General features: G+C 37.7%; 2 protein-coding genes across 3 annotated transcripts; both read left to right on the plus strand.

Moving 5' to 3' along the window:
* The first annotated feature begins 262 nt into the window (after positions 1-262).
* LOC106435997 (branched-chain-amino-acid aminotransferase-like protein 1) lies at positions 263-4,037 on the plus strand. Of its 2 annotated transcripts, none has more exons than XM_013876940.3 (19): positions 263-498; positions 594-692; positions 802-873; positions 953-1,075; positions 1,165-1,305; positions 1,373-1,431; positions 1,510-1,612; positions 1,676-1,864; positions 1,963-2,063; positions 2,158-2,212; positions 2,296-2,382; positions 2,478-2,529; positions 2,619-2,704; positions 2,784-2,837; positions 2,927-3,010; positions 3,086-3,157; positions 3,255-3,335; positions 3,416-3,451; positions 3,680-4,037. In XM_013876940.3, the coding sequence occupies exons 1-19, from the start codon at positions 421-423 to the stop codon at positions 3,806-3,808; spliced, it is 1,701 nt and encodes a 566-aa protein (XP_013732394.2). In that variant the 5' UTR covers positions 263-420; the 3' UTR covers positions 3,809-4,037. The 2 variants fall into 2 exon arrangements, with proteins under 2 accessions (XP_013732394.2, XP_013732395.2); XM_013876941.3 differs by having other exon boundaries at positions 264-498; positions 1,168-1,305.
* A 384-nt stretch (positions 4,038-4,421) lies between these two features.
* LOC106435987 (E3 ubiquitin-protein ligase ATL6) lies at positions 4,422-5,857 on the plus strand. The gene has a single exon (XM_013876929.3). The coding sequence runs from the start codon at positions 4,594-4,596 to the stop codon at positions 5,749-5,751; it is 1,158 nt and encodes a 385-aa protein (XP_013732383.2). The 5' UTR covers positions 4,422-4,593; the 3' UTR covers positions 5,752-5,857.
* The last annotated feature ends 9,445 nt before the right edge of the window (positions 5,858-15,302 follow it).

The raw sequence follows: 15,302 nt of genomic DNA on the forward strand, positions 1-15,302 counted from the left end.
AAAATTGACTGAAAACAATATAAAGAGTGTGAAGACGACGAAACACGCATGACTATAGAACAAAGTTACTAAATTGAAATACTGAACATTAATTTTCCGGACTTGTTCCATTTAAAGTAAAGTATTTTTATAGGGGTTACATTTTTTTTTTTTTGAGCATTATAGGGGTTACATAAAGTTGGTATATTTTCTTTCTAGGGATTACTAACTTCCAAGCAAACAGAGAATTGATATGCGTGCAAGTTGCTGTCCAAATTTTTGTCCTTTTCTTTCTTTAGAGAGGTAGATTCTTGTTATGTCAAGAGACTACACCTTACAGGTCCACAAACGCTCATGCACTTTACTCAAGAGTGGTGATATAACAAAAGTGATCAGAGAGACCAGAGTTTAGAGTTCCCTTTAGTTTCATCATCGTCCTCAATGACAGAACCTGAAGTGATTCACTCCTGGTCTGCCCCAAGATCTCTCAGCACCAGCCTCATGTACTCCTTTGCGCAGGTACCACTCTCCTTTTATGTCTTAGCTCAAAACCTTACTTGCATCCCGAAAAAGGAGTAAAGCTGTCGACATTTATTTTATGTCCAATTTTTCAGAGAGATGACATTGAAGTTGTCGACGAGCCCTTGTATGCAGCATTTCTCAAAGCTACAGGTGTTGATAGGCCATACAGAGACGAGGTTCTCTCCAAGATGGTATGTTTACTATAAATAGTAAGTTAGTAACTGGTTAGGACTTTAGGTCATACTTAGTCTTGCTTTAGAAATAAACAAATTTTGATTCTTCATCTCTTGTTTTGCATAGGAGTACAATGGGCATAAGGTAGTGAACGATATCATTTATGGATCAGGATCAAAGAAGTACCGGTACTGTAAGGTGAAACGCTGATTGTTTATTTTGGAAGCTTCAAGAACCGTGCTATTAAAGCTTTCTTTGTTGTTTCTTGCTCTAAAAGATAGTGCGTTCTTGTGTTTCCTCTGAACACCATATCTCGAAACAACGGCTTTTCGGTTTGCCAAGTGAACTAATGAGTAAAGGAAAGCATTTCATATTGATACGAAATCCACTTAACATACTGGTTAGCTTTCTCATCAAATGTTCTTTTATAGGTCTCAACTTTTTTGTCCAAGTTTCAACTAATGTTCTTCTCTGTTTCTTTCCTTTTAGCAGCCTTCCTTTGAGAAGGTACACCCTCCATCGTTTCTAGAACTAGGCTTGGGGGAGTTAGTGTCGATATACAGTGATCTCTGTCAAATGGGAACACCACCAGCAGTCATTGATGCAGATGAGCTTCAACGAGATCCAGAGGTTTTTTTTCTGAAATATGTCTATGTTTCTTAAGATCTAGTCCTTACAGACATTAATATATATACAGACCACGTTACGCGGTCTTTGCGATGATTTGGAAATTCCATTTCAAGTCTCTATGCTTAAGTAAGTTCTATTATTGCATTATTTTTGTTTTAAATGTTAAGATTGTAATATCTATATGGTTTGTTGTGTTTTATTTAGATGGGAGGCTGGTCCTATACCAGAAGATGGAGTATGGGCACCATGGTGGTACAAGAGTGTGCACGAGTCAACAGGTTTCTCATCTCCAAAGAAGTATCCACGTGTAAGTCTCTGGTTTGTTTCGGTTGGTTTTGAATTCAGTTTAAGATGTGTTTTGTTTTCACAGACATTCCCTTTGTCACATTACGATTTGCTGGAGCAAAGTCTACCGCTTTACAACATTCTTAGGAGCCACGTGAAGCACAAGTCCTCACTCTTGAGTTGTCCCTTGCCTCCTCCTAGTCTCCCGGTTCCTGAAAACGCCAAACTTCTTGCATGGGTTGGTGACGAGATTTTGCCTCGCGAGATGGCAAAGGTGTGCTTTATATGCTGAAGAAAATATTAACGAGTTGCTGTTTTGTGATTTTCATTTTAAAAGCTGATTGTGCTATACTTCCTCTTCTTATTCTTTAGGTTTCAGTTTTTGACTCGGTTGTACAAGGTGGTGACTCAGTATGGGAAGGACTCAGGATTTACAAGGGAAAGATATTCAAGCTTGAAGAACATCTTGATCGGTAATAACAACATTCAAAATGCTTAAGAAACTAAGAAGCAAGTAAAAGAGTTTTTCTAAGCAATGTTATTTCATATGTTGAAATGTTTGATTAGAATGTTTGATTCAGTTAAGGCTCTGGCTTTCGACAATGTTCCATCTCGTGAAGAGGTAAAGCATTTTGAATGTTACGACTATTGTTCTGTTGAAACAATATTGTTACCACCATAGCTTTATTATGGTACACCATACAGATAAAAGAAGCTATCTTCAGAACTCTCATAACAAATGGTATGTTTGACAATACACATATCAGGTTGTCTCTCACTCGTGGCAAAAAGGTATTGCGTTTATTTCAAGTATATTTCAAGTTTCTTTAAGAAACTTACGTTTTCATTTCTTAGTCTTAAAAAACTATGCAACTGGTTCGTTTAAGGTAACTTCTGGAATGAGCCCTACCTTCAATCAATATGGATGTACTCTTATTGGTAACCTTTCATCTTTATCCTAACAACTAAGGTTGGTAATGACTAATGAGATTACACTTTACATGCAAATTAAACTTTGTTCGTTGCAGTGCTTGCGGAATGGAAGCCTCCAGTGTATGACAATGATGGTGGGATTGTGTTGGTGACTGCAACCACACGCCGCAACTCGCCTAATGTATGAATTTGACTCAAGACTTCTCTTCATGATATAACTTTGAATAAGTCTGTTTTTTATCTTTTTTGCTTTCGTTCAGAACTTGGATTCCAAGATTCATCATAACAACCTTCTCAATAACATACTAGCAAAGGTATTGTTTTTCAAATCAAGAAAGTTCAAGAATTGACATTGTTTTATGAGATTAATGTTCTTTATAATATATATTGAAAATAAAAACAGATTGAAAGTAGCAATGCGAATGCCGCGGATGCTATAATGCTTGACAAAGATGGTTTTGTATCTGAAACCAATGCAACCAACATTGTAAGAAAGACTTTGATAGAGTTTTAATTTACAGAGAAGTTCATGTTGTTAACATATTTATTTTATGCTATACAGTTTATGGTGAAGAAAGGACGTGTTCTGACTCCCCATGCAGATTTCTGTCTCCCTGGAATAACAAGAGCTACCGTAAGGGAAAAAAAAAACTCACGTACTTTTGTTAAGAAACATCTCAGTAATAGACTTGATATAAAACATTTTTTGCATTTTCCTATAATATTTCAAGGTTATGGAACTTGTGGTTAAAGAGAACCTCATCTTAGAAGAACGAAGAATCAGTCTCTCGGAATTTCATACAGCAGATGAGGTCATTTCAGCTTACAAATGATCATTTTCGTCAAGGTCATTATGTGTGTGTCTCTTCCTCTAACAATGCATGCTTTTCAGGTATGGACAACAGGAACTATGGGAGAACTAAGCCCGGTACGTACAGTCTTTATTAGCTTACTAAAATAAAGCATCCTCTAACATTTTGCACCTGAATCTATGACATTCAAACATCAATCTTTTCAGACAACATTTGTAGATAGGGAGTTTCCTGTTAGTAACTCATAGCTCTTGATGAAATCTTCAGGGGATCTTATTTAACCATTAACAGATAAATTAATCTCTAATCACAATAAGACAATAATAAGCTCTTTTGTTACACAGGTTGTGAAAATCGATGGACGTGTGATTGGTGAAGGAAAAGTTGGACCGGTAACAAGAACACTCCAAAATGCTTACAAAAACCTGACAGAAGATTCAGGTGTGCTAATACCCACATACCAAGAAGCCTGAAATACTAAAAAAGAGTGGTGGTAATAAAGAAGTGCGTCTTGGCTTTAACTTCTAGAAAGGCACTACTCGGTCAAATTATATTTAATTCAGCGTTCTTTGTTTGACCCAACGTGAGAACTGAAAAGTATGACCATTAGTAAATAAAAGCGACCACGTATCGAGACTACACACAATCTCGAGATTAGATCTTTTGCCATTTCATTTATGGAAATTATTAAAGAGTTCATGATTCATTCACGTGAAGGATTCACGAGATAAACTGAATCAAAGGCCATGTTTGTTTTTCCTAATCTCGAATAAATGATATTTTAGCTCAATCATTAATTTTGTTAAATTTTAGACTTCAATGCAATATATCAGCATGGTGTCTACGCATCAGATTTATATTATGCAACCCCTATATTATGTAAGTTTAGGAAGTCATGGACATTTATTATGCCACATACAATGTAACGAAATTTAGGCTATTTAGCATAGTTGTTGAACAAGAAAACACAAGTACAAAAAGCTGTCCGAAATATTATCGAAGACATAGTCAGAGTCAACTCTTCTCGTTATGTGATGGTCTGAAATAATTAGATAAATAAAGGTTAAATTGTAAACTGTAATATGAAAACGATGCGTGATCTTGATTCCGTTGAAAAAAATGTTTATCGATTTAACGAAGCTTATATTGCCACGTGGAAGTCAGAACTGACACAACTGCTGACGTCACTGCAAGAACGCTCTAACATTAAAACTCACTTTCATCTCATCGAAGAGACAAAACACACACACGAAGAAGCATGAGAAGATCTAACCCCTTGACTTTTTCCGGCGTTTTGCCGATTGTTTTCTTGCTAATACTATCAGCGGCGGAGCTCGCGGCTGGTCAAAGACCGCCGCCGCCTGATAACAGAAATGAAATGTACAACAACTACGGCAGGGTGAGTCCCGCCTTGGCGGTGATCGTCGTGATCCTCGTCGCTGCTCTCTTCTTCATGGGCTTCTTCTCCATCTACTTCCGCTCCTGCTCCGGCGTAGTCGACCCCGGCGCTACACCTGCTGCTGGTGGGGTTAGATCCAGAGGAACCGTCACCGCGGCGTCGCGTGGACTAGATCTTTCGGTGGTGGAGACGTTTCCTACGTTTGTCTACTCGGAGGTGAAGACTCAGAAGCTCGGGAAAGGGGAGCTTGAGTGTGCGATTTGTCTGAACGAGTTTGAAGACGATGAAACGCTGCGTTTGCTGCCTAAATGTGATCATGTCTTTCACCCTCACTGCATCGACGCGTGGCTTGAGGCTCACGTTACTTGCCCTGTTTGCAGAGCTAATCTCTCTGAGGGAGAACCGGTCGAACCGGATCTTGAATTACAGGAGGTGGTTGTGAATCCCGAACCGGTGGTTGATCCTCCTGTACCGGAACAATCGGTCATAACTGAAGTCGATTCGAGGAGACTACCGGGAGTACCGGTGGATATCAAACGAGTGAAGTTCTCGAGATCGCATACGACCGGGCACTCGGTGGTTCAACCGGGAGAATGTACCGAGCGGTTTACTCTCCGGTTACCGGAAGATGTGAGGAAGAGGGTGATGGAGAATTGGAGACTAAACCGGTCTGGTAGTCTTGTGGCTCTTCCTAGGGGAGGAAGTTCAAGGAGAGGTAAACCGTCAAGAGCTCGGTCTGATCGTTGGTTGTTCCGTAAAACGCCGTCGTTTATGTGGAGGAGCAGAGATGACGGTTCGATTAGGCTGGGTTCTACCCGTAGTATTCGAGCCAATGTGTTGAATTCAACCGGTGAGTCCACACGGTCGGACCGGTGGGCTTTTCTTAGAAACGGGTCCTTGTTGTGGAGGAACTCTTCGGTACATAAGGGAGGAGTCAATAAAGACGGCGAAGGAACTTCGGTTAAACCGCCCGGTACAGGTGGCTCAACTAGCGGTTCGATGAGATTACCGGTTTAGTTGACTTTTCTTTTGTAGCTGTACCTACATTTTTCTTATCTTTTTCATTTTTGTTTTGTATGGGATTGTTTATAAACACGCAATACATTTTCCTTTATTTTTTAAATTGTTAATTTTGTATTCTTGAGTTTCTGAAACGTACATATTAATCAAAGTCAAATCCAGATAAGAGATCTACTTTATAAAAAGCTTTAAAAACAGGTAGATAACAATAAACAACAGATAGTGGTGATGCGAGGTGAGGTGAGGTGCGGTGTGGTGCAGGTAGGTCTCTGGGTTCTTGAAATATAAAAAGGTTTTATTCGACTACAAAGAATAGCTCTCTGCATGATAAATAAGAGAATAGAATATAGTTTTTTTCTATTTTTTCTGGTTTTTATCAGACTAAATATAGTTATATACTCACAGTTGCTCAAAAAAAAATAGTTATATACTCACTTTCATGTACAGAAAAGTAGTACTCAAGGAGATAGACATGGATTATTTTAATGGTTTATAGCCAGAGTTTACTTGACAGTTATACAAAAGTCTACATGAGCTAACAAAACGTTATATGAGTTTGATCATTATTTTGTACGAATTCGAATAATTGTCTTTTTCAGAAGAAATATTTATTTTATTATTACAGTTAACTTCAATTTTTTTTTATATTATATGAAAATTATTGACCGCCACTAGGCCTCCGGTCAGATCACGGACTCTCATGGCGTCTGAATAATCATTAGTCAATGTTAATACAGAAGGACATAATTAAATATTCGTAGTTAATGCACAATGCTATTTTTCACATGTGCTTATGCGCAACAAATGCATACATTAGAACCGCCCAAATTATGTTTATCGACGACAAACAAAAACAGTTAATGTTTGCACGCTGTGACGACTGGACTTGTCAAAGATCTTTTTAATTATGGTTAAGTGGACCATTTGCGAGGCTTAAGAATTATATAACTATTAGAGTTCATACAAGACTGTTCACGTATATCATGTGACTGAACGAGACAATATTTGAATAGCCCCATAAACATTATTTCTAGTGTACCATCTACTGGGATTTGAGCTTGTACGACTAAAACCCAATAAAGCTAACTAGCCCAAAACCCAGATCCTAATTGGTTTTTGCTTGATACTCGGATAGACTCGGCAAGAAAAAGGAGAAAGATACAACAACAGAGTCAAATGCTGAATCCCATCAAAATTAACATGATTTAGCTCACTGGCTAAGGCCACTGTAATCGTGGCCATAATCCTAGAATTGTAACATAAGTTAGAAACTCGAGCTGGTTAATAAGAGGACATGCTTTGAAATAAGTTGACCATCATTAACAATGTAGTTTACTCGTGAATTAAGTTGATTAAGAAACGATAGATTTCTTTGTATAGCTCAGTTTGGTTTAGTTAGGTTGCTAACTTGCTATGTATAGAGACATAAAATGCGTGTTATATGCATTTCGACCGTTTAGAAAGTTTCTTACAGTTAGATATTTTTGAATTAAAGTTTTGTTGACATGTTTGAAAATGCGTTATAGTCAATGTCTTGTCGAACATAGACACAAAACACTTGAACTTTGTGCACCACTCAACGAATTAATGTCCATTTATTCTTCTTTTCGTTTTATACATTAAAAGAAAATCTTTCGGTGTAAATGGTTTAAGATTGCCATCGACAAAAAAAAGCAAAGTTGCAAAAGACTGGTATAAAGAAAAGTGCAGAGAATATTTGAACTGTGAGTAAACCGCTCATGAGGGACATCGGGTAAACAGGTAAACAAGTAACCTAAAAAGCAAAAGTTGAATTTTCTTTTTCTCATAAGAAAATTAATAAAAATGTTCTGATCAGCCAGAAAGATTGCCGGTTCATTTGGTTCAGTATTAATCTAAACAAATTTTTTTTTTTGAAATCTAAACAATTTTGCAAACCAGCCTGTAACAAACATCTTATGACCTAAACGTTGTTGAATAAAATAAATTGATTGAATTGATCCAAAAGTTTGTTACATGGTTATCTATATATATTGCATCGGTTAAGCAAAAGGAAACTAAACCGACATTGTTTTAACATTAAACCGGTATTCTATCTAATACACCCCCTCAAGCCTATGATGGAGAAGTAGAACTTGGAGAGAATAGGCTTGAAGTTGACATTCGGGAGAGCAAAGAGTTGAAAGGACCCGGTTGTAAAGCCTTCGTGAGAATGTCAGCATGTTGGTTAGCACTAGCCACATGCATCAATCGTATGAACCCTTTCTTCACTTGATCACGCACTGTGTGGCAATCAATCTCAACATGCTTGGTGCGCTCATGGAAAACAGGGTTAGTGGCAATGTACATAGCCGACTTGTTGTCACAGAAGAGCTTCGCAGTCGTAGTAACCGAGATGTGTAAACTCGTAAGGAGCTGCTGCAGCCACAACAGTTCACATGTCGCATGAGCCATGCTCCTATACTCGGCTTCAGTACTACTCCTACTCACAACATCTTGCTTCTTTGACTTCCAAGTGATCAAAGAAGTTCCAAGATAGACACAGTAACCAGTGATTGATCTTCTACTATCAGGACATGTAGCCCAATCAGAGTCAGCAAAAGCATTAAGGCATGGTTCCGAGGTAGCAGAGTAGAACAGACCTTGGCCGGGATTATTCTTAACGTACCGAAGGATGCGGTGAGCGGCTGTGAGATGAACATCAGTAGGAGCTGACATGAACTGACTGAGAGAATGAACAGCGAAGGTGATATCAGGACGCGTGATCGTAAGATACAGAAGGCGTCCAATCAATGCTCTGTAAGGAGTAGGATCATCCAACACCGTTCCAGAAGTCTTGCGCAATCTCACCAATGGATCCATAGGCACTGAGCTCGGCTTACAGGCTAGAAGACCTGTATCAGAAAGAAGATTGAGCGCATACTTTCGCTGGCAAACAGAGATACCAGCAGCAGATCGTGCGATCTCAAGTCCTAAGAAGAAGCGAAGAGGACCTAAGTCCTTGATCTTGAAATTCTTGTGGAGAGTATCCTTGAGATTACGAACAGCCAAGGGATCATTGCTGGCTATCATAATATCATCCACGTAGATAAGAATAGCCGTAAATGAAGCACCAAGATGTCTCACAAACAATGTGTTGTCTGCAGGAGATTGTTCAAAACCAGCAGAGAAAAGAACATCAGAGAGACAGTGGTACCATTGGCGAGAAGCCTGTTTCAATCCATAAATGGATTTATGGAGACGACAGACGGGGTTAGGAGGTAAGACACCCGATGTTGGAGTGTAACCTTGAGGCAAACTCATGTAAATTTCTTCGTCAAGTTCACTGTGAAGAAACACGTTTGAGACATCCATCTGTGAAAGTTCCCAGCCTTTGATCGCAGTAAGACTCAAAAGAAGCTTGACTGAAGCAAGCTTTGCCACTGGAGAGAAAGTATCTGTGAAATCCACACCTTCTTGTTGCGTGAAACCTTTAGCAACCAGTCGAGATTTGCGTCTCTCTACTGTACCATCTGCATTATATTTGGTTGTGAAAACCCATTTGCAGCCTACAACGTTCTTCCCTGGAGGAAGAGATACCACAGTCCAAGTTCTGTTATCCTCCATAGCCTGAAGTTCCTCATTCGTTGCCTTTTGAAACTCTGGTGATCGCATGGCTTGCGTAAATGTGGTAGGTTCAGGGTCAAGAGAATAAGAAAGAGTATGATGATGATATAAAGGTTTGATATTTGAAAGAGTATCAACACAAGAAAGAGGATAACGAGCTTGAGTATGTGGTGAAAGTGATGAAGAAGAGTGTATAAAAGAACAGTGATAGTCAGAGAGATAACCTGGAGGTCGAGCTGTCCGTTGAGGTCTAGCCTGGAGTAGTCGACTCTGTCCTGTCGCCGGTGGAGCAGTCTCTCAAGGATTAGTCATATCAATAGATGATGGATGCACAGAATCAAGACTAATAGGTGTAGACATCGGTAAAATAGTTTTAGACACAGTCTTTGGTAAAACAGTCTTTGAAAAAATATCAACTGAAGGTTGTAAATGAGGAAAAGTTTTAAAAGGAAATGTATTTTCTTTGAATACTACATTGCGTGAAACAGAGATGATGTTAGTATCAAGATGTAAGACCTTATAACCTTTGTAACCAGATGAGTAACCAAGAAACACACATTCATCAGCTCGTGGAGTGAACTTAGTTCTATCTTTTAACAAAGTAGACACATAGCAAAGACATCCAAAAGATTTTAAGAAAGAGTAATCAGGGGTCTTGCGAGTGAGTGTTTCATAGGGAGATTTCTTTCCTAAAAGCAAAGATGGTGTGCGATTAATGAGGAACACAGCAGTAGAGACACATTCAGTCCAGTAAATGAGAGGTATGTCAGACTGAAAAAGAAGAGAACGAGCTACATTCAAAATATGCTGGTGTTTTCTCTCAACCACTGAATTCTGTTGAGGTGTGTATGCACAAGAAAACTGATGTGTCATACCTAATTGTCGAACTAAATCTGTAAAAGCTAATTCAGGAGCATTATCAGTTCGGATTGTTTTGATCTTTGAGTTATATTGTGTCTCAACATGTTTGATGAACGCAGGAAAAGCAGTAGAAACATCACTTTTATTACGTAGAAAATATATCCAAGTTACACGAGTGCAGTCATCAACAAGTGTAAGAAAATACCTATACCCTTCTATTGATTCAACAGAGAATGGACCCCATACATCTAGATGAATCAAAGCAAAAGGTGTAGTTGAAAGATTGTTATGAGACACAAACGGTAATCTTTTCTGTTTTGCCAAAGGACATACAGGACAATTATTAATAGCAGAACAAGAAGACTTATCTAACGAAGTGATTCCTGGAACATGTTGTAACTTGGCAAGAGATGGATGGCCAAGGCGTTGATGCCAAAGATGTCCATCGTTCACCAAGGATCCAGTAAAAGCAATAGAAGACTCAGTGATGGGTTTATCAAGTATGTATAAGTTGTTGAAAACCGTCCCTTTACCAATCATCAATCCCTGAGTAGATTCCTGAAGCAAACAATGAGTCAAATAGAAATGAGCTGAGCAGTTGTTATCTCTTAGCAAACAATTAACACTCAAGAGATTAAACCGAAAGACAGGCACATAAAGAACATCATGTAAAACTATAGTAGGTGATATGATGATAGTGCCTATATGACTAATGCTTTCTTTATGACCATTCGGAAGAGAGACTGTAACACCAGCAACCGGAGTAAGTTTACTAAACCGAGCGAGATCAGAACAGACATGCGTCGTTGCCCCACTGTCAATTATCCAAGAACCACTGGGCAAAGAGTTATAAAGGGTGGGAAGGTTTTGATGATTATATGTGAGAGTATGGTTTTCAAAACGAAGATTGGTAGAGATAGAAAAGATAATACCAGAGGTGGATTGTGCAGCCATGTGACCATGTTCTGTAATTGTAGCATGTTGAATGGGAACGACAGGCTCTGAAGGACGAACTTGTCCTTGATATTGTTGTATGAGATACTGAATCTGATCATTATTCAGCTGACTCAGGTCAAGGGTACGAGACGTTGATGAAGCAGCAGGAGAAGGCATAGAGGCACTCGTAATATTAGCCACTGCATTCGTTTGTGGAACCTGATACTGCTGTTGCGGCTGACGAGGATAACCACCATGATTCTGACCACGTGGAGTGAACTGCTGAGAATGTCCTTTAGTTGTCTGTCCATGAAATCGATGGCCTGGAGGATAGCCATGGATCTTGAAACACTTCTGGACAATGTGACCATATTGTCCACAATGTGTACACAAGGGACGCTGCTTAGGACGATATCCATGTTGATGTTGAGAGGCAAAAACAGGATTATCAAACGGCTCAGCAGAAAGATCAGAACCCGTAGTTTGAAAAACTACACTGTCAGTCTTTGTAGATGGTTTAATAGCCTTCTGTCGCTCATCTTGAGTAATCATGTTGAAGACATCTTCAATGGAGGGAAGTGGCTTGATCATGAGTATCTGACGCCTAGTAGACTCATATGCCTCATTAAGCCCCATAAGAAACTTGGTAACTCGACTCCTTTCCTGAAGCGTCTCCCATGATTTTGCTGCATTACACTCGCACCTTCCACATGTGCAAACAGGTAAATCAACAAAGTTCTTATGTTCTTCCCATAGAGTGACCAGCTCAGTATAGTACGCTGTGACATCCATCGAACCCTGTTGAATACTCCCAAGACGTTGTTCAATCTCATAAACGCGAGGAGCATCATCCTGTTTGAATCGAGCTAACAGATTCTTCCAAATAGCCTCAGCAGTCGACATATACAAAAGACTCTGAGCAATCTTCTTTTCAACGGAGTTCATAATCCAAGTCGCAACCATATCGTTACATCGAGACCAAGATCCAGCATTACGATCATCATCAGGAGGTTTAGGAATGGTACCGTCGATAAAACCAAGTTTGTTGCGAACGTTGAGCGCCATTCGAACAGATCGTCGCCAAGAATGGAACTCCGAGCCGGCGGTTAAGCGATCGGAGACCAGGATGAGCCCAGCGTGATCTGAATTGTGAATATAGTAAGGATTCTCGTAGTGATCTTGAAACTGCGTCGAATTCGCGGAAGAAGACATGATCGAGAGAAACGCAAGTCAAGAGGATGAACGGAACGAAGAAAATCAGCAAGAACAGAGCTCAAACAGAGAAGAATCGAATCAAGAAGTTCGATATCACCGAAACAAGTTTAATCGCCAACGCAAAGACGAGGTTGATAAAATGCGAGATCGATCGAAGCTCCCTGGAGCTCAAAGCCATGAAAGAGAAGCTCACGAAGCTTGAATCGAGTAGCGCGAGGGAAGAGATGAAGTTTCTATTTCGGCTCTGATACCATGTTGAATAAAATGAATTGATTAAATTGATCCAAAAGTTTGTTACATGGTTATCTATATATATTACATCGGTTAAGCAAAAGGAAACTAAACCGACATTGTTTTAACATTAAACCGGTATTCTATCTAATAAACGTGAACGTGCATTATTGTATATATATATATATAGTAAATCAAGTTACTGAGGATGTTGTACCATGATGAAGGGGACAAAAGTGAAAGTCTATGATGGAGGAAAACAGAGATCAGTCATATTAAAAAACATGAATGGGTTATGATTATTACATAACAGTATATACATGAATGTGTGTGTCTGTAGACCAATGTAGGTGCAGTTCAGGGAATCTAACTTCCCTCTTTTTCGGACCAAAGCAGATGTTTTCAATCTGCTTCATGTCTTGTCAACCCCAACCAATAAAGCTTTTTCCTTCCTCTTACTGCTCTTTTTCTTTCTTGATCCTTGGGATTTGATCTATTTCGATTTTACCCCCACTGATCTCCTTTTCTTACTTAGGTTATGAATGGGAGGGGCAGGACAAGGACAGATCATGAATGTAAAAAACGACTAATATTTATGAGGCTTCAAATTTAGAACCACAAAGTTTAATAACAACGAAGTTTTCGTAGAAACCACATACATTACATAGAATATATGTATTATATATTTTTAAATATATAATCATCAACCGGATTTTTTTGTTTTTTTAAATTAAAAAAATAAATATATATACAATAAGTATAAATCTAGCTATATAATAAACAAGAAAATATTATGTAAATTAAAATTGATAAAAACAAAATAATTAACGGTTCAAATTACCATATTTATGTATTCTTACAATTGAAGTCTTAAATTTTATGAATATAACAAAATAAGAATAGTATATGAGAATCAAAAAGGAATTTTTTACATTCTTTTTTAAGAAAATAAAAGTAAAGAGAAAATTAGTTAAATAGTGATAGTTAAACATTAACTATTAAATATTAAATTTAATAATAATTGAAAGCACATTAATTCTATGTTGATTTTTTAAAACCGGGTTTTGAAGTTGAACATGTTCACTGGTTTTATTGGTGTTTTACTTGTTTTTCTGAAATCCACGTTTTAAACCGAACCAGACTCGGCTTTTTCACTGAGTCACGGTTGGACCGGTTCGATCAGCCGGTCCGGTTTTCAAAACACTAGTTTAATATTGCAGATATGTTCTGGGAAAATCTAAATATTTTTCAATAAATTCATTTATCTTTGTTATGTATTATTTATATTATATGTTGATATTTTGGTGTAATTTTTTTGTTTAAATATATGATCTGCATTTTTAACTGCTTTTGCCATTCATAACTTCAAAAGTAACTTGTCCTGCTTGATCTGCATCTCTCTTGCATGATCCGCTTGATCTGCACTTGTTCTGCTTGATCTGCATGATCCGCTTGATCTGTCCTGCTTGAACTGCTTTTACCATTCGGAACCTTAAAGCTGGAAGAAACATGATGGTTTGATTTATGTGTTAAAACAGAGTTTATCGTGTTAAAGTCCATAGAACTATTATAATTTGTGACAATTAATTGAAGCGCTCTAACTTTTCCCATCACCTAACTTCCACGATATTTCTCGTTTCCAACCAAATGTATGGGATTTTAACTCTTTTATGTTGATAATATAGAATATATATTGCACGACTCTATTAATTTTGTCGCTTACAAAATTGTTAACAAATCATGTCTATATAGTGCCCCAGTGCTTTCGTTCTTGTTAATTTACTCGATAAAGTAGAAACTGAATCAAGATTGAAGAAAATAAAATAAATGAAACAACAAGAACCACTGAACTCATAATCTTATCATCAACAAGATTGAGTCATTTGAAATATAGATATTTTTAGTGGTTTGTCATTATGTGTGTGTTTTTTGAGAAAAAGGGGGTATATATGTCTATTTTATATATATATATATGCACATACATATAAATTCAAAAGTTAGTTGTATTTGTACCTACCAAAACAATACAAATCTTCCTATAATGCATAGACACATTGGTAGATACCATAGAGAGTGCCATATAGTTTATGTGAACCAATTTTGGATATGAAGTCCATAGACTCCACCTCTGGACATCCTTACAAGTACTACATCTTTGCTTATTGCGCGTATCAATTCAACAGAAGTTATGTTAACTTAATTCGATAGAGAAATAAGTGAATTTAGGTTTATGAATGTGTTAGAAACGTGTGGGGGTTACATCACCGTACGTCGACATAAAGCCCCATGATATCAATCAAAGCTTTAGTTTGTTTACCTCTTCGTAGCCTCGCATTTTAATTTCATAATTCATTAGACATTCAGATTAATTAAAACATGAATATCTTTAGTCTTTGTCATTACAAATGAGCGGTAATTCTCTATTGTGTTGAGGAATTATCAATTAACAAAAAGCATTATCAATATATATTTTAATTTTATTTGTATTGTAAGAAAAACAACTTCTAAAAGGTAAGACGAAAATGTTTTTTTTATTAAAGAAGAAAAATGTTTATTTGCTTTTATAACTTGTTTGAGACATCGAACAAACTTCGTCTAAATTCTCACACGTATCTTCCCATTCGTCATTTGACCTTCGGAATCAAACATAACGCGTGATACAGTTAGTTCTTATGTTTGTTCTTTTTGGTGGTCAGTATCAAATCCATGTTTCCAGGAGG

Source organism: Brassica napus, chromosome A1, assembly GCF_020379485.1.
Source record: "Brassica napus cultivar Da-Ae chromosome A1, Da-Ae, whole genome shotgun sequence".
Taxonomy (NCBI): Eukaryota; Viridiplantae; Streptophyta; class Magnoliopsida; order Brassicales; family Brassicaceae; genus Brassica; species Brassica napus.